At 42.3% G+C, this 19,072-nt stretch overlaps 1 protein-coding gene across 2 annotated transcripts; it reads right to left on the bottom strand.

Moving 5' to 3' along the window:
• Window positions 1–2,215: 2,215 nt before the first annotated feature.
• LOC136508288 (glutathione synthetase, chloroplastic-like) lies at window positions 2,216–13,616 on the bottom strand. Of its 2 annotated transcripts, none has more exons than XM_066502943.1 (13): window positions 13,176–13,616; window positions 7,843–8,012; window positions 7,366–7,441; window positions 7,133–7,263; window positions 6,614–6,736; window positions 6,443–6,523; window positions 6,205–6,285; window positions 5,943–6,012; window positions 5,671–5,792; window positions 5,327–5,466; window positions 5,052–5,244; window positions 4,846–4,973; window positions 2,216–4,472 (listed from the first exon to the last, which is right to left on the bottom strand). In XM_066502943.1, the coding sequence occupies exons 1-12, from the start codon at window positions 13,500–13,502 to the stop codon at window positions 4,850–4,852; spliced, it is 1,638 nt and encodes a 545-aa protein (XP_066359040.1). In that variant the 5' UTR covers window positions 13,503–13,616; the 3' UTR covers window positions 2,216–4,472; window positions 4,846–4,849. The 2 variants fall into 2 exon arrangements, with proteins under 2 accessions (XP_066359040.1, XP_066359039.1); XM_066502942.1 differs by having other exon boundaries at window positions 2,216–4,485.
• Window positions 13,617–19,072: the final 5,456 nt, after the last annotated feature.

The raw sequence follows: 19,072 nt of genomic DNA on the forward strand, positions 1-19,072 counted from the left end.
GGCGTAGTACTTATGATATCAGTGGAATTTTGGCTGGATCCGCTACTGACTTTGGTGTTTTACATATAAATACTAATAGAGTTAATTAATTGCTAACATTAATATGTTTTTAATGTATAACTTGCTGGTTTAAATGTGTACATTAAACTTGTTTCGATGCTCTCACATGTTAGTTTGTATTTGCAAGTTAAAATTGAATTGGCATAAATGATATCAAAATATTTATAAATAAAATATGATTAGCTTCAACTCGGTTTTTTAAGTATAAATATGATTTGTTTAATTTAAATTAATAAGTTTCTCATGGTTTTGTTTAAATAAAATAAATCCAGCATGTAGGCTTTTCTTTTCTTTTATAATATAAAATGTCAGTAGTCGTTTCTTTTCAACCGTAGCTCCGTTCTCGGCGTTTCTTGTGATCTTGAGACTGTAGCAGCTAGCTCTTTTTTAGTACGTTGTTTTCTCTCGTGTGGTGTACCGTTCTTAGTTGCTTTTATTTGTTGTTTATATATTTGCTGGTGTGCTTGGTTGTTACGATCTGTGAGTAGAAGAAGAGCTGTCTGTGAGCGCTGAAGGCCCGAAGGTGTTGACCATATGCTAATGTTTAAGAAAGTAATGAGAAAGTGCAAAACACAAGTATAGCATGTGATCATCCTTGTTATCCTATTCACCATTAATTTCATTTAATTCATATTGCATGTGTCTACCTTGATTACCATTAAGGATTTTCTAGCTTTGTGCTTGTACCTTGTCACCTATGGGTTTATGCATTGGGTAGTATGATGCTAGCGCTCAATTAAAGACCATGATCTTGTAGCTTGATTAATAGATTATGCAATAAACATTAAAAGATGCTTTTTAGCATCAAGGAACAAGGGGGCTAGAGCATAGTTTTTGTGGTGCTCTAGATTTCTCTCTTTAAGGACTTATCTGTAAGTGATCATCCGGGACTTACAGTACAACCGTAAGGGCTACAAGGCTCTGACTTTAGTCAAGTATGAGGATCTTTTCTAGCTTGTTAGTGGTTACCCAAAAGGGCTTATAAGGGGCTTGCCGAGACGGGTATAGGACAACCTTTGTTCTTATGAGTATAGTTGTAAAGGAATTATTCTATTTGAAAGGGGGTTCCTACATTTGCTTGCCGATTGGAAACCTAGCAGCCCTAACTTGTAAGATGAACTTCTGAAAGACTTCATAGTAAACCCTGCCGACCTTCCTTGGTAGTGGGTCAAGAGATTATCTACCTCGGGCGAAAGGGTAAGTCACGACTCACGATGAAAGTGTACAACCTCTGCAAAGTGTAAAACTGGTATATCAGCCGTGCTCACGGTCACGAGTGGCCTTAGACCCTTATGGAATAGATGATCACTAATGGTTAATTATTTATGCTACTCATTATTCATGTTTACCTAATCATATGTTTATATTGGCTTGTGCTAAAATTGTTGCTACTCAATTGCTAAAATTATGACTCATTAAAAGCTAATCGCAGTAAACTAGTGTCAGCCTTTTGAGCTTCATGAACCCATGTTATTCTTGTTGAGTACAATATGTACTTACGCTTGTTTTATTTTCATTACATGGATAAAAATCCTCAATGGGTAACAGAAGGCGGAGCTTGGTTAAGTTTCTGAGGAGTGCTAGGCATATGTACCTCTAGTCAACTGTACCTGTGGCTTTGGAGGCTTCACTTGAAGATTAGAATGTGTATTTCTGCTACTCTGATAAATATCATGTCTCTATGTAATATGGTTGTTTGTTATATAATAAAAAAACATTGTCTTTTGATACTATTGTAATTTGTCGCTATATGTGTGATTTGACTTCCTAGGCACACATATAGTTAGTACTCAGATTTATCTTTAAATTTGGGTGTGATACATTATTATCCCCCTCAGGATTTTCCATGGATGTTTACTCAATGTGTTTTATTGGCACAAATGGAACATTGGAACCTACAGGTTCTTGACTCGATGTGCCAAGTTCATCACCTTTCATAAGAAATTCATTCTCAAAGAATGTAGCATCCCTAGACACCATGTTTGCATCGACACACATGTCAGGTACTCCAAATTTTATGATTAAGAATCTATAACCCACTGATAGGATCTAGATGGCTATAGGGGGAGGTGAATAGCCTATAAAATTTTTATAAAAAAACACAACACTAGAGTAAAGTGATTATTATAACAAGAGATCCTAAAATCCACAACTTGCTCTAGCCCTACTAACACCAAAGCAAGCCTCTACACAATTCTAATAGCTTTGGGTTCTAAACTAGAGCACAACACCACACAAGCCACACTAGAGAGCTACTAAAAGAGAGCAACTAAAAACTAGTTAGTTTTTAAACTACAACCTCAACCTAGCTACTCTAGCTTGCAACACAAACAATCACCACACACTATCAAGTAAAGGAAAGTAATGAACAAGTGTGTAGAGAGCAAACCAACGAGGGCAAGTGATAGACACAAGATTTATCCATGAGGTTCAGTTGCTTATTTGCAGCCTATGTCCTCGTTGTGGTGAGTCCCCAAGTGATGATTCATGTGCTAACTAGCATGACAAGCTAGACCCACAATTTGGGTGCCACAAGAATTAATCAAATGGTCCACTCCAACTAGCCACGAGCATTTCACTAGAGTATCACTTTGCACTCTTCAAGGTGGGATCAAAACCTCTCACAGTATCATTGGTCGGAGGCGAAGAACAATCACAAACTCTTCCTCAATGACCATAGCTGCTCCAAGCCATCTAGGTGGCGGCAACCACAAGAGTAACAAGAAATCCGCAGCCCAATAGAAGAACTAGTGCCACCATATGCAAAACTCCAAATCAAATGCACTAGATCTCTCCCAATCTCAATTTGGACGAAGCACAAGTCAAGAGGTGAGTGAAAGATGTTTTTGGATGAACACAAGTGTGTTGTTTTGCTTAGAATGCCAAGAGATGTCACCAAGAGCTGGCCAAGACCTATTTATAAGCCCCTCCAAGCAACTCGCCATTGGGCCTGCAGACTAGGCACTCTGCATAGGCATTATATTGTTCCGATGCCCACTAGAGCTTGCCATCTGATTATGGGCTATGGCAAAATGGTGTGGTAGCTTATAATCCGATGCTTCCTTTTGAGGACTCATAGATCAATCTAATGGCTTCACGAGCGCCCACTAAGGAAACTAGCCATTGGGCTCGTTCAATGGCTAGGGTAGAGTATACTCCGATGCCGCGCTACAGTCAACCATAGGATGAATGCCTTCTCAATCTGATGGTTATGCAGAGAGTTCTAGAAATGAAACTTCGCCATCGGAATGTTCCTATGCCGTGCATTAGAACAATCCGATGACCTACGACTACGCACTCTCTCTCTGGTACAGCTAACACATATTTCGATGGTTTCCTAGCAATCTGATGCCTAATCCTAGGCACTATTAGAAACCTCACTACATAGCTTGTATTTTGATGGTCCCTGAGTGGACCCATCGAAACAATCTGATGCCCCACTAGAGTCTGTGTTCAGCTCCATTTCGACCCCTTTTTCAAATGTGCCAACTCGAATATGTGTCCAACATATGTGCAAATGGAATTGGAAACCCCTGAGCCATCACCATGTTACAACACCTTCCTCCCAACCTCCAGTACTACTGGCATCAAGGACAAGATGGCGACAATGGAAGCACCAACATCAACTGATGGCTCTAGAATTGAAGAGGTGGTCCAAGACATACCAAGCCCAATTACCCCCAAGCACATTGGGAAGCCTAATGCTCAGTTGCATGGCCCAAAGTGTCTCCGAAGGCGAGAAGGCATAACACAGTGCCTGCATGCGCCTTCTTGAACTCGTGTTCATCTGTGGGAGGGTATAGGCTGGAACTACTTGGCCTTAGGGTCCTGGGCTCCTGGCTGCGAGGTGCAGCTCGATACAGGCAAGTCCGGCGATCTTGTACTAGATACTCTAAACTCCTGTGACCTATATGTAGTCCTATCGTAATCAAGTATCTATTTTCAGAAGTCGTTTCAAAGTCAGGTTGTGAGCGGCGGTCTTGGGTAACGGTACAATGGGATTGGCCACGGAGAAAAGGAACAAGAAGACACGATTGTTGTTAAATTGTTCAACATAAACCATTTTGAGGTATGTTTACTGTCTGGTGGCAAATGCAACAAAGTTTTGGTCCATATGCTACTAACAAAGTTTCCTTCAAGAGCTTGATCTGTTTATCTCAAAAAAATCATCAACCATTTATTTTGTAGTGCATTGGTTTTACAGACATTCTTTTAAAAATGCTTTTATTGCGGTCAGAATACACAGGGTGCGTATTCATCTCCTGTCCCATACAGATTTAGGCATTTCACCAAATGCAGAGTCGCAAAAGCTGAACTTCCACTAGCAGTTTTCTCAAGTAACATCTGTCTCCAATTGACCAATTCTAACACTATACAATTTATCGAACGACGAAGGGGAGCTGCATGTCAATCTGCAGTTTATAACTAAATAAAGCTGTTAGAATGCATTAAGTAGAGTCAGATTAATAATAAAACTTTATAGTAATAGATGTGAGCATTTTCTATATGCTTGTTTAGTCCAATTGTAATAGATAAGGAACTAGAAAATTTGAGCATTATTATGCATCTAGAACTTAAATGATATACAAAAGAAAAATTAAACATGTCATGTCATAGGTAAAAGGGATTTAATTTTCTATGCATAATGCTCACGTTTTAGATCTCTATGCTATGGCAACTAAATTAAACTTTTAGGCTTTCCTTGTATAAAAAGTTTGTATGGTGTTAGCATATTTCCTTTCCTAAAAGTAAACAACTTAAACATTAAATGAAGCCATCTATTACCTCCTCATGTCAAGAAGATGCTGTTCAAAAAAGCATATCCAGAAACCACACCACCTTCATTTAGTGTAGCTGCCTTTGTTCTCATCAAATAACCACACTGGTCATTTATGATTACCTTGTCTTTGTTCCTACATTCAGCCATAAAACTCTCACTGGACAATGCAACTATATGAACTACTAGAGTGGTTTGTTTATGATTTTGTTACCGCAGATAGGCTCCAAAAACCCCAAATTCAGAAACTGCGTTTTCCTTGGCACATGTACCCTCGCGAACAAGATAGCAGGGTGATGCTGGTGGAAATATCCTTTGCATTAGGATGAATGCTGCAAGCTCATTTCCTCCATCCTTTCGCAGACGAACCAATGTTTCATGGAGATTATCACCATAAATATTATTCCCTGTGCATGGCATTACACATACCTATTCAATGATGAATGCAGAAATAATTTGACTACTACACATTTCAGACAGAGGCCATACCTCCACCCTCCCTTTGGGGTTTAAGGACAAACAACTCTGGAGATTCAATAGCAGACATTACTATACTATCATTTTCCAAGTTCCAGAGTCCTGCGAAGCATTGCCGTACTTTTTTTATGTCACCTTTGTTGTCAAAGAACCTGGTAAGAAGTGCATGATGATAAGAGGAAAAGAAGTACTGTTGTATGAAGACTGAAATCTTAGACGGGCATAATGAATAGCTGCTACATATTGTTTTGATAGCTGATAATTACAGAAATATAAAGGATTATCTCTCATTGAAGGAATATTTTTTTTATTCCGTTTCATCTCTTTGTTCATCTGCAAAGAGAAAAACAACTTACCTCTCAAGCACGTATTCCTTTGCCAGTTCCTGTTGAATCTTTTTTGTCCCAACAAGATGATATGATATTGAAGGGCACTTTATTGCAGAAGAACGCTCAATTAAAGTTCTTGCTCTCCATTCCTACATATCGAGTGATACTTTTGTGAACCACAATAACCTCAATTACAGTTTATTTTTCGCATTGTGATAACAGCATTCCAAGGCAACTATTTTAGCCAACAGAAGGTAAAGGTGATATAGTTCATATATCGAAATGATTAGAAAACGTACTTCTTCTGAAGGGTAATCGATCGGTGAGTAACCTGCTCTAAAGTAGACAACAGCAACCGGGCACCCATTTCTACATGGAAAAAGTTGAGATGGTCACTTTTTTTTTTGGAAAATAGGTTTCCCCTGCTTTATTTGCATGTGCAAAATACTTAGAGTACGTTCCAGCGTATTCTAGGCACGCCCGCCGATCAAGAAGGTCACTTCATACATCCAATCTTACATTCCATATAAATTTTCATGAAGACAAAGGGAACGTACTTACATGACTAGTGTTCCATCAGGACGGAGGTTCCCTTCTGCTTCTATTGCCGCAAGAGTTTTGCGGATAGTTCTCACCCCATACGTGTGAAACAGAGTTAAGAGAGAGATTTTTATTTAACTGCTTGGTGTATATGTATTAGATTCAGATACAGGGTTTATAAAGGTTTGAATGCTATTAAATTTTCCATATCAAATTAGATCCTCAAAGAAAGTTATGTTTGGTTATATTTGAAGGATATCTTTCTTTCAGGGCAACAGTGATCCAATACTGGTCATACATATATCTCTCTTCTTGTTGAACAACCACCAGAACTACTGCACTGATAACAGAAACTTTAGTTAGTTATAAGACTTAAAGACTTCATAACAAAGTGTTTTGAACACGAAATTTTGCATCATGTCATAGCAACCTTGTATTGTTGTACTGAGCCCATGCTCTAGCTAACGCTCCAGCATGCTGGGTGATAGCTGTGTTTCCAAGGACACTTGCTTGATCCAAACCAAGTTCCCTCTCGTGCATCCTAACCAGGTTTCTGCACATTGCACATTACTATTCAAGTTATCTTTTGGCAATAGGGAAATGATGAGAAAATAGAAGGCAAAACCTTTCTACTAAATTAAAATCACAATCAAATAAAACTCTGGTGAATGGTAATGTGCAGACTTTTAAAGTTCTAATCCAAGTGAATATTTTCACTCCCGTATGCCTGAATGTGAAATCAATGAATAACTATGTTGACTTTCATAAGGTTGTAGCCAGGATGACAAACAAACCATGATGTACTATGTGCTTACAGTGGGGAAATCGCTGTGACTTTGACGTGACACATTCCATTATATCAGTGAAAAATTTGCACTTATTATGTTGTGTCATTCCAAACATGCATGACTGTAATTCAATAGAATTTGATGTTCTTCTCTTATTAGACCTGTGAAGCTCTGATACACCACAAGCAAGCCCATTGGAAGATGTAGAAATGGTGTTGAGCTCCACTTGAAGAAGCAAGCCAGTTTCTCCATCTACCATGTAGTCTGACCTGGTAAGACCTAAACGTATTTCCTGAAAGATTTATACATAATTAACCATTTGTTAAGTTAGCAAGAATGCGACATTATTAATTTCTGTTAATTTATGAATGCAACTGAAAAAGGCCATGTTTACCTCTTCCTTCTTCAGTTCCATCATCTCCGAGTGAATATCTAAAAGCCTTTTAGTGAACAAATCGACCTCTTTGGTCCTGAAAGAATTGTGAGTTCCAAGTAATCAGAGTAGCACTGGAAGAGTTGCTATCTTCAAAAGAACAGTCTCGAGGCTTTTTTTTTTGGAGAAGGGTGGCTTTTAGATAACTTTCAGAGTTTACAAGCGCTTGAAACAAAGCATGCATGCTAGGTTATTAAATCTTGACTACTTTATGATTACATTGTTCTCCTAAAAAATGCACTTCATTGACACCTAAAAACATGTAGTAGTGACAGGTAAAAGTAACCAATTGTTTTGATTTGGCACTGAACCTATATCCAATTCAAAATTTTTGGAAGTTTCATTCATCATTACTGAATTATTTGACGTTTCAGATAAATCATTTTATGCAGATTTTCTATTGTTGGGATTAATCATTTAAGTCCATAAGAGAATAACCTTGCCAAAGTCTGTTGCAAGAACTCCCCATCCAAGCTCACACGATCAACAAGCTCGTTGAAAAGTGGAGCCAACTCAAGCGCCTGATCCCAATAAAATTTTGGAAATGACATTGGCAAAAGAGAAAATGGAGCGTGTAGTAGACCAACACCGGGTGCTTTTCCAGATCTCTGCAACAAATGGTTTGTCGATAATCAATACAATTTGCCATGATCACAATGATAAAATTGTATCCAACTGAAATGTTCCAAACTAGATTTTTAGGACTCAATTCTTTAGATATCCTCTAGGATTTACCGGCCCAGTCATCGAAGATATTCATAGGGGGTAGGGTATGCGTGCGTGCGTTCATAGGGATGAGTGTACGTGCGTTGTGTCTGAGTTGTACTGTGTAATCACCAAAAAAGAAAAATACACTCCATCAACAATTCTCTTTTATTTATTCCAAAAAATATATAGGACATCATCTCCAGTGTGTACCAAGCCGCCGACCATGTACTAAATAAGTCGCCCCTTTATTCTACCATCTTAGCTAATATATAGAACCTTCAAATGGGAATCTTAATTGCCCTCTCTACCTCCCAGTATCCTCATACATGAAAATAGTCAGGTTGTAGCCATCCATCTAGCACCATAACTTACACTCAATATCCAAACTGATATCTCCATTGCTAGATCTATCTATCAGTATTTTCATATTTGAAAATAGTGTCCGAAGAGATCCAATTTCAGTGAACCTCCAGATGAAAACGACAGTAGTAGTCAGGAACAACAGGGAGCACCAAGAAAAAAAGAACAGCACCAGGGCGCCAACACAGATAGCTAGGGAGCATCGATCATCTACCTATTATTGCACGATCATCTACCTATCATTGCACGTGCATGATGCCTCTGTTTTTGGCCGATAGATTGATAGTTAGGACGTTATTGGATTGATGTTTTTTGGTATCATGCCAAAAAATAAGAACGAGAGTGGGTGTACCAAACTATTGAAGATACTCTTATATCTTCTATACTATTCATCCCTATATCCTTCTTTTCTTGTTAAATGTAACATTAACATTCCTTTTGGTCACTAGATGTCCTGATTGCACCATCAACACTATTAATTGTGTCTTGCATAGTTCAGATTATGATCTTGAGCTAATAGCTGTAGGCCAACGTTAAAAGCGCTCTATCTTTACATCGATGGCAAAGCAGTGGTTTTCTGAACCGGCCCTGCAGATTATTTTTTACCATTAGTAAACATCATTTCCGTACTAGTGATAGTGAATGTTGTGTGTATCACCAATGTTTGTGTGGTATGGGGCATTTGCTTCTCTTTCTATTTATAGAGTTGTCTCAGTAATCCAATTAGATAGGCAGTATCATCCGACACTAAACCATTGGTTTCCCCTATTGTAGAGTGGGTGTTGACGAGAGTTTAATGTAGGGGTATGTTAAGTTCCTTAGTTGAGGACATGACAATCTGGCTAACACCTTGGCTGACTCTTTGAATCAGCTGGGGGCTTGGGGGCTATACCCATTGGGTGCACTTACGTGCATCGTCTGGCAAAAAGGAAAGCTTGGCAGCCTGTAGATGTCCCTCTGTCAAGGAGGCCTCCGATATCAAGGAGGCAAGCCTGAGAAGGCAAGAGCTATCATCACTCGAGGCTCGGGGGCTCGACCAGAATGTGGGGATTCCCGAGCGAACGAGAGCCCCGGCCTCTCCTCAGCCCTGGTGACCATCTTAGCCTTGGCTTGGGGCCAACAAATGCCCCGAGCCAAGACCACAAGCCAGCTCCAGAATCTGTCAAGTCCTCAGAGCTTGATAGACGCAGAAGCACTACACCCCATCCCGTTCCATAGCCGCGAGGCACTGTCGGCCACTCCCTCGGCAGGTCATGCTGGGGCGTGATACATTAGGACAACGAACTTCCCCAAGCCCGCGTAGTCGGGGGCTCCGGGCCCGCACGTCAGCTCCTCAGGGCAGGCGAAAGATCCTTGCATATCAAGAAAGCCTGGAGAAAGGCTCATCCAGGGAAGGCCCCGTGGCGGCATACAATATTTGATGGTCAAGCGCATATTTATAGGAAATATATTCCTTCAAACATATGATTTAGCAATCTCTAGATCTAGATCTAGATTTTCATGATTTAGATCTATATGATAAATTTGTTTTTTAATAGATTAATTAATTATTTGAACCTATTTGATAAATTATGTGTTAACGATTGTAATGTTTATTCGAATGATTAAAATAACAAACAGACAAGCATATTTCTAAGAAAAAATAGATTAAGTGTTTAGTTCAAGATGGAAAGGTCATGGATGTACAATTTATCAAGACTTGATCTATCATACCGGTTGGAGGTTTATAGGTTCATTGATGCCATGAAGAGACATGCGTGCTGAGAGATGACGAAGCACATATATTGTTTGCTGAGGGTTACATGATTTGGACTAAACATTGAGAGGGTAGTTCCATGTCTTATGCAGTTGGCAACATAGACACCACTGATGTCCATGGACCAAATATGGATGCATAGGGACCAAATACGCCTACGGACAACTCAAATATGGCTTCTGAGAGACAACACTTACCCACAACGGATCATGTTATGCCAAATGAGGCTGATGATTTCTTTGATGACGAAGGTGGTGATGAAGAGACGATGGCTACCATGTTGAAGATAACAAACATGTGGAATTGTTCGTGGCATTGTTGCAGTATTATTCGAAGCCCTCAATATTCGTTGCCAAATAAGGGCCTTTGTATGAAGAGCCTAAGGGCTATACCACGATATTGTAATTTGTTCTTTAGTTGTTGATGTTGAAAGCACGATACATTGGTTTGATGCTAGCTTTCCTTGTTCGTTTCGCTGAAATTTGGCTTATGCTGATACTTATGCTGATTTATTGTGAGAGAAAAATATTGTTCATTCATTGAAAAGTACTGTTGATGTAGTTCAAGCAAACAGGTTACGAAGGACAACAAAGTGCCTATTAATACTTATCACATGCGAAGGAGCATATCAGTCAGCCGACTATGGGTGTCTAAAAGATCCATGCATGTAGGAATCAATGCATCCTATACTGTTGAGATTAAAAATGACATGCAAAAACAACTAGTCGACCTTGAAGTGGTGACCTACATGGGAAAACAACTCTGACGTTGAAGTGGTGACGTACATAGGAAATGCATTGATTCAATTTCAAGATATGCAAAGCATAATAGTCCCGTACAATATTATGTTTGTCTACCTTTACCTTGTCCGCATAATTAAAGTTCAAATGACATACTTCTAGCATTAACACATGTATTCATTATATTCGTGCAGCAAGCACTAGATTTATATAATGATTTGAGCTAAAGATGGAAAGACGCTCATTCTTGACCCTGCGGATTACACGGTGAATACTTCTTTTTTCTGATGATAGTTTGGAATTGACTCTGGGATATTATTCGTGCTTGCCAGTGCGTACATGTGGTACAAGTTCATAAGTGGAAAAAACAATGTAAAAGGAACCAAGAAATGGATGGACATAAAGACCCATTGTTGGGTAATTTTTAAATAAACTAGATGAGTGTCCGTGCGTTGCAACGGGTGCAACATAAATTGAATGATATGTTTGTTAGCCAAGTCAAAATCAAGAATATATCAATTCAATTTTCATGTGTATTATACCATGATAATGTCTAGAAATACATTCATTATCGTAATGAATCTTGCCTCAAAGGCTTAAAATTTATTGCTAGGCATCGAATTGAATTTATCCATGCTCTACCTTGCCAAAACATGTATACTCGGACTTAAAATATCCTAACCCGCACGAGGCATGACAATAATTCATTTTTTGGGAAAAAAGTATTTGTTATCAACACACAACGCGAAGGACGACGAACGAGATTTGGATCATGATCATTGCATGGTGATATTCCAATAAATTTCTTTCTCTTCCCATAATTCTCTTTCCGTTTTATTCCATTTTATTCATTTGCCTTCCAGTGTCTCCATGCGATGATTATTTGCCTGCCGGTGATTCCGTGAGTTTTATTCTATTTTATTTAATTGCTTTCCAGTGTCTCCATACGGTGATTATTTGCCTGCCGGATATGGATCGCATGAGATGCGGTGATTATTTGCCTGCCGGATATGGATCGCATTAGTGTTTTGGTTCTGTCGGGTAGATACATATTATTTATCTAGATGTATAGCAAAATAGATGTATCAAAAAACCAAAATGACTTATAATTGAAGCACGATACACCAGTTTAGAAAAAAAATTGATTTTTTTATAACCAAAGTTGTGGCCAATTTTTTAAATTTTTTTATAAACAAAGTGCGGCCAATTTTTTTACGGTGGTGTGGTGGGGTGGGGTGGTGTTGGTGGAGGGGGAGAACAATCAAATACGTACAAACATCATCTCAATGGGTCTAAAACAATAAAATACACGCGAAAGCAAATCTCGTGACAACGATGTTTTGTCTCCCAAACTCAAGTTGATTATGACCATAGAGATATGAAATTATTGGTCTACCTCAGTATGTGGCACAGCGTTAGCCAATAATTCAACTTTTAATAACGTTTTGTTTCATGGCAAAGGGCCAAACAAGTCTCCGAAAGTAAAATTGTCACAAATTGGCATCCTTAATTTTCTTCTCGAAACTGTGTGAATTGTCATCGGTTTATTAGAAGTTATGTACTCTCTCCGTTCCAATTATAAGTCGTTTTGGTTTTTTGGATACATCTATTTTGCTATACATCTAGATAAATAATATGTCTAAATACATAGGAAAATAGATGAATAAAAAAAGTCAAAGCGCCTTGTAATTTGGAACGGAGGGAATTCTCCTTTTGTCTTCAAATATAAGTTATCTAACAAATTTTATGACTGATTTTTGGCCAAAAAATGAGGCATAAAACTTTCCCTTAATCATGTGAAGAATGTACTTCTTATATAGTTGAGTCTGATGGTTGGATTTATGATAGACATTAATGACATGAATTCATGTGATGAAGGTCGCCTCGTGACCTTAATACATGAGTACGCCGCCTGCCCTAAAAATATAAAGTGTCATGTGGGAACTCTATGATATATGATTATTGTAAAACAAATGATGCCTCGAACTCTCCTTTAATTATGAAGAGATATTGAAATTATCATATCTGGGTGGGCAATAGACATTAGTGACATTTGTTTGGTTCCTAATAAAAGAGGCGACATCTTCGGGTAAAGACTCCGGAATAAATCTTTTCTATAGAAAAAAAAGGAATGATCAAATAAACAAGAACATATAGCATGTCTGCACGCATATGCGGTATATAATAAATTAATAATGTGACTTCACCGGGTGGTTCTTGTCGCCGACGATGAGGCCGTGCTGCGAGCACCACACGAGAGCCTCTTCCACCAGCTCGTCCACCAGCTCAGGCGGCAAGGCCAGCTGCTCCGACGACCTCCGCCCGTGGCGGCCTTCCTCTGCGGAGGCCTCGGGCACCGCGGTGGACCCGACGATGACAGCGCACCACGTCCTACTACTCCTCGTTGTCACTGCCGACTGCAGCCTCCCCGCGCCACGCGACCGCAGGACGAGGAAGCAGCTGCCTAGCAGGCTAGCTCCGCCGCGCAGAGCACCGGCCGTTACAGTGCTGCTGGGGGAGAAGGCGACGGCCATTCACGTCCGTCGGAAAGGGTGCTCTTTGCTGGAGACGTCTGGGAAGGAGAGATGCACAGGTGTGGAGACAGACGCAAGAACGTGAAGCAACTATATAAATAATGACGGGTGATGGCTCTACATAATCTGAGCCATTAGGCTATCTCCAATAGCACCACCTAAAATACAAGACCCATTCGTATTTTGGGTAGCGTTACAGGCAAAAGGTTCAATACCTATTCGGCATCTTCTCCAACAACAAGACTCAAAAGAGAATCATTTCTGCAAATGGGTTTCCAGGAGAGAGGATACCTATATTTTGGTTGTGTCTCTCAGGTAACCCAAAATAGGTCTCCCGTATAGGTACTGTGTTGAAGGCTGATTTTGAGTCTCTCACTACCCATTTTGGATTTGGGTCTCCTTATTGGAGACAGTCTTAGATGGAAGTGGGTGCGAGCACATGGTTGATATGTGCATTTGTAGTTTGTTTTGTGATGAGTCGTTGTCAACGTGATCCAAGACCTAGATTGAGTTTGTGAGATAACCATGGTGTGAGTTGGGTTGTACGACATGTCTCTTGGCTTGTGTTGTGTAGGTGTGGAGCTCGGAGGCGGTGTCGATGGCAAGGTGAAGGTCAAGTAGAGACATGCCGTACCGATGGACTGAGAGCGGTGAAGGACGGTCGTGAGGCTTGGACTGAGGGACCAGGAGGCCGAGTGACCAGCCACGGTGGTTGACATCTAGGGACATCGACAAGCGCAAGTGTACATGTGTGACCGTGTTGACCAAGTCAAAACAGCGGACGTGCAAGTCAAGCGGGGCTCAGGAGGACTTGGTGGGCGACCGGTCGAGGATGGCGGTGACACGTGTCGAGTGGCGGGGGACGCGTATGGAGTACGTTACTCGCGAGCGGTTTGGTGGTTCGGGCCTCAAAACCATCGGTGGCCGGTTTCACGGGTTTGGGCTTCAAAACCCGGACGGAGGTTCCGAGGAGGAACGGACGGCACGTGGCGGCATCGAGGAGTTCGTGTCGAGGCGAAGCTATCTCATGAAGAGCGCGGTGTCCGTCGGATAAGTACTACATCGGATTGGACCATATTGCCTGTAGGCTAGGTGGTTCACCCTAAAATATATAGGGGTTCTAGTGAAATTATGTAATTGGCTTATAAATAAGATGAGGCTACCTCCACTAAGTCCCATCTCTTGAACATTTTTTTCCTCATTTAGTTCCCCTTCCTAGAGTTTGGTCTAGAGGAAGCAACTGAGAAATTCGAGTTGGGAAGTGAGGCCCTAACCTCATCGTGTCCTCCGGGATTTGAAATCAGCTTGTTCGTTTGGCTGTGGCTTGTCGTAAACGATCGTAAATTTTTAGTCGGAACAGTATTTTTCTCTTACACAAACCAGCCAGCAGTACTTCTTCACGAACCAGCAACGATACGAACCAGCCAACCGAACAGCCTAATGGTGTCTGATTTTGCTTTTCACGTTTTGGTTTGTGCAGCTCTCTGTTCATCAATTTTCTTCTCCCGTTCTTACTCCAAATCTTACAGCCTCAGAGTTTGAATCAATTTCAGGAGATGATTTTTTGGGGATTGGTTGGTTCCTACTTGAATTTCATCTCTGCAAGATTTGGGAACGAATCCTGTTGGTTTGAGTCGGATTTCATCGAATTTTCTAGCTTTTCCCTTCTCTGTTCGTAGCGCTCAGGCACTTTGTTTCTTCCTCGTTCGTGGATGGGGTTCAGGAGCAGCGCCACCAGCGCCGAGCGCTCTGCGCCGTGCGTGCTCACCTGAGCGGTGCTAGTCCCTTGTCCCGAAATCCCGTCGCCTGTGCTGTGCTGTGCTGTGCTGTGCGCTCTTTCTTGGTGCTGTGCGTGCTCTCTCTTCCCTCTCGTTTTGCTCGCTAGGGCACCGGTGGGTGCCGTGTACACCGGACGGATGTACGACGGTGCACCGCACTGCAGCAGGCGGTGCCCCTTTGAGAGCTGTCCGGTGCCCACTCTCTTGCTTGTGATCTCTTTCTGTTCTCTGATTGGCTGCGCTCCTAGTAATTTTCTGATCGAACTCAAGCTGTCGATGGCTAGGCGGCAAGTGCAGCAGCCCGTACATGCCAGGGGGTGTTTAGATACCCAAAATCCAAACTTTGGTACTATACAAAAAGAAGATTCGTCGTCACATCAAACTTATGGTATATGCATGGAGTACTAAATGTTGACGAAATCAAAAACTAATTGCACAGTTTGGTTGTACTTTGCGAGACGAATGTTTTGAGCCTAATTAGTCAACGATTGGACAATTATTACCAAATACAAACGAAATGCTACAATGCAAACACTCAAGCAATGCCTCTAGATGCAAACACTCAAGCAATGCACTTGGATTCACTCTTAATCTCACAAAGATGATGAATCAATGATAGAGATGAGTGGAAGGGCTTTGGCTAAGCTGACAAGGTTGCTACGTCAATGTAAATGGCTAAGAGAGTAAGCTTGAGCCAACCATGAGGCTTAAATAGAGAGCCCCACGAATAGAGCCGTTGGCTCTCTGTTCACTGGAAAATCAGGGTGACTGGACGTGCCGGTCAGATTGACCGCACACAGGACCCCACGCGATGCACGTCACATGGCCCCCTACTTCAAATGATGATCGCCCGATCTCAATGGTCATCAGTGCACTTAAGTTATGATCGAACGCTCTATAGTGTAGGACCGGACACAGGACCCCAGTGTCTGGTCACTTCCAGTAAGGTTCTAGTCATGACCGGACGCGTCCGATCATGCCCGACCAGACTCGCCCAATGTTCGATCACTTACCCTCTTCTCTGTGCGCCGCAACATCAGTAGGACCGGACGCTGAACAGTGTTTAGCCAGAAACTGGCCGCCTGCGTCTGGTCACAGGCCGAGAGTACCACTTTCTTTTATAATTGACCGGACGCTGCTCTCTAGAGTCCGATCACACATGACCGGACTCACTCAGAGTTCGGTCAGTCTCTGTTGACTGACCAATGCCTAGGTTTAGCCACCGGACACACGAGGATAGCGTCCGGTGCACTCTGTGAAACCCTGTATTTTCTTTATTGGGCACCGGTGGCATAGTCGGACTGTCTGGACATTCCACCGGTGAAGTTTCGAACCCTTGCTCCTAAGTGCTAAACACAATGTGTATCACCTTTGTGCATGTGTGTTAGCATATTTTCACAAACATTTTCAAGGGTGTTGGCTTTCCACTAGATCCTAAATGCATATGCAATGAGTTAGAGCATCTAGTGACACTTTGATAACCACATTTCGATACGAGTTTCACCCCTCTTAATAGTACGGCTATCGATCCTAAATGTGATCATACTCTCTAAGTGTCTCGATCACTAAACCAAAAACCTCCTAGCAATTTCACCTTTGGCTTGAGTTTTTGTTTTTTCTTACTTCTTTTCCAAGTCCAAGCACTTGATCATCACCATGGTATCCATCATCAAGTCATTGATCTTCATTTGCTTCACCACTTGGAGTAGTGCTACCTATCTCATAATCACGTCTGAGGGTAGGCTCTACCTCGCCCGACGTCGAGGGCAGGCTCCGTCTCGTCCCGACTGGCTGAGGGCTGGCTCCGCCTCGCCCGACGACCAGAGACTAGCTCCGCCTTGTCCGACCCCCAAGGGTTGGGCTCTGCCTCGCCCAACAACTAAGGGCTGGCTTCAGTCTCGCTCAACGTCGGAGGGCTGGCTCAGCCTTGTTCAACCCTCGAGGGTTGGGCTCTGCCTTTCCCAACGATTAAGGGCTAGCTCCATCTCACCCAACGTCTAAGGGCTGGCTCTGCCTCGCCCGACGTCTGAGGGACTGGCTCTACCTCGCCCGACAATTGAGGGCTGGCTCCGCCTCGCCCAACATCTAAGGGTTGGCTCCGCCTCACCCTGATGTCTGAGGGCTGGCTTTGGCTCGCCCGACGACTGAGGGCTAGCCCCGCCTCGCCCGACGTCTGAGGGATGGCTCTGCCTTGCCCAACATCTGCACCCTACTCCTCCATAATGACGAGCATAGGGTAAGATAGGACACTCAAGTTAACCGCAGTACCAAGGACCATACCCTGCACGCCTGCGGAAAAGTACCATCAGGATATGACGGGATGGGTGCTTTAAGCCTTTTTAGGCATGACAGAGCCCAAACAGTGTTGTAGGCGTCGACTTTTGTCTTACAGTATTGTGGGCGCCGCGATCAGCCCCCGGACGTGGATCCTAACATAAGCATACAGCAACCACTACAATCCAGGAGGGAACTCACATCACCTACAATAACGGACGTATGGTCACTGCCCTGTTAGCTCCCCATAGGATCACGGCTCGGCACCCCAGTACGCTGCACCATCCGCCGGAGTAGGATGGGACGTGACCACTTGCTGAACAAGGCCAGAGCACGGCCCTATCAGGATCAACAAACATGCCATCCTCAGGCACCGTCTGCCATATTAGCAGGGCAGACTCAAAGGAAAAGGAAGACCCAACACCTTCGAAGAACCTTCTCTACCTCTGGTTTCTTCTCTTTCTCCCATCTGTAATCCTTGCTCCCCCTTGGTCTATAAAAGGGAGGGTAGGGCACCCCACTAAGGGAACGGAATCGAATTCAACACACATCACACACACAACCAAGCAGCAACCGAGCTCTTAGCATCCTTTCGACCTTTCCATTAGAGACTTGGGACCTGTCCCTCTCTCGACCAGTTTGTACCCCCTACTATGAACCTTTTTCAGTACTAATAACACGAGCAGCAGCAAATTGGACATAGGGATGTTTTGCCCGAACCAATATAAACCTTGTGTCCTTTAGTACACCATCCGGACCTAACGCGCAATAAATATAAATTTACTAGTTGGTGTTTGTTCGAAACACCAACAGTTGGCGCGCCTAGGTAGGGGACCTTTGCGTGTTCCAATGATAAACATCAGGCCTCGAATGGCTAGCCACAGCAACAGCTTGGGCCCTAGGCACACGAGTGCGTTTCGGGAGCCTAGACTTCATGTTTACACCAAAATTTGGAAGAATGGTCATAGAGACTCGAAAGCTCCCAAGATCATGTCATCAAGGAATCAATTGGATGATCAGAACCAGCTGATTCGAACGCGAAACTAGGAATCGGCTTTCTTTAGATAGCGCCAGCGGATAATGACAAAGGTAATGATCGGCGCCAGGACAAGACATGTTGGACTCTACAAAAAGGGAAAGATTAGAGTCCAAGTTATCTTAAATTAGGAATGTTTTCTCTAGGTTCAAAAATTGTAATGAGTCATGCTTAGATAGGAGTCATGCATAGGGCCCGGGTATAAATATCAAACCCCAGCTATTATAAAAAGACAACAATCAATCCAATATACAAGTTCATTTACTTTTTTGGCTCCGACCACCCCTTAGGAGTAGGAGTAGAGTAGATCTCAGCGAGTTCTTCAGCAAGTACTGGCTGCATCGATTCGGTCGACCTCCACTACTTGTTGTAAGTACCGTCATGGCTTATACCTCTATTCGTACGGCTGCATCGATCTGGTCGACCTCCACTGTGACTCTGGTATAAATTAGTTATCGATTCTTGCCTAGTTCAAGTACGGC

The sequence above is a fragment of the Miscanthus floridulus genome, chromosome 15 (assembly GCF_019320115.1).
Source record: "Miscanthus floridulus cultivar M001 chromosome 15, ASM1932011v1, whole genome shotgun sequence".
Taxonomy (NCBI): domain Eukaryota; kingdom Viridiplantae; phylum Streptophyta; class Magnoliopsida; order Poales; family Poaceae; genus Miscanthus; species Miscanthus floridulus.

What these genes read in the sequence shown, in the direction of transcription:
- LOC136508288 (XM_066502943.1), bottom strand. Translation starts at nt 13,502, where the DNA reads ATGGCCGTCGCCTTCTCCCCCAGCAGCACTGTAACGGCCGGTGCTCTG. An exon ending in TCGGCGACAAGAACCACCCG is followed by an intron (nt 8,013 to 13,175) that starts GTGAAGTCACAT and finishes CATTTGTTGCAG; the next exon opens with AGATCTGGAAAAGCACCCGG. An exon ending in TTGCAACAGACTTTGGCAAG is followed by an intron (nt 7,442 to 7,842) that starts GTTATTCTCTTA and finishes CAATTCTTTCAG; the next exon opens with GACCAAAGAGGTCGATTTGT.